At 67.9% G+C, this 212-nt stretch overlaps 2 protein-coding genes across 2 annotated transcripts in view; one reads left to right on the top strand and one right to left on the bottom strand.

Moving 5' to 3' along the window:
* Positions 1-141, bottom strand: part of DRAP1 (DR1-associated protein 1 (negative cofactor 2 alpha)) — a 1,864-nt gene extending 1,723 nt beyond the window's left edge. Inside the window, exon 1 of the mRNA XM_005864464.2 lies at positions 31-141. Coding sequence (XP_005864526.2) covers positions 31-85 — 55 coding nt within the window. The 5' untranslated portion in view covers positions 86-141. The remainder of the gene's footprint in view (positions 1-30) is intronic.
* Positions 84-212, top strand: part of LOC102260596 (chromosome unknown open reading frame, human C11orf68) — a 2,900-nt gene continuing 2,771 nt past the window's right edge. Inside the window, exon 1 of the mRNA XM_005864263.2 lies at positions 84-166. Coding sequence (XP_005864325.2) covers positions 84-166 — 83 coding nt within the window. The remainder of the gene's footprint in view (positions 167-212) is intronic.

Genomic DNA, 212 nt, shown 5'->3' with positions numbered 1-212 from the left:
CCCTCGCCCCGGCCGCCCCCGACAGGATACAGATGATGACGGGCACCGCCGCCGCCACCTTTCCAATTTCCTCGTCCGTCTGCATGATCTTCTTGATCCGCGCCTGGGAAGGGGGCAGAGAGCTCGGACCCCATCGCTTCTGGACCAGAAAACGGCGCTGGGGGAAGCGAGGGGGTCTCCCTGGAGAAGGGGGCGGGGGGCCCCCAAGTGGG

Source organism: Myotis brandtii, unplaced genomic scaffold, assembly GCF_000412655.1.
Source record: "Myotis brandtii unplaced genomic scaffold, ASM41265v1 scaffold187, whole genome shotgun sequence".
Lineage (NCBI taxonomy): Eukaryota > Metazoa > Chordata > Mammalia > Chiroptera > Vespertilionidae > Myotis > Myotis brandtii.
Note: the sequence above shows the minus strand (reverse complement) of the source record. Positions and strands in the feature narration are given on the sequence as shown.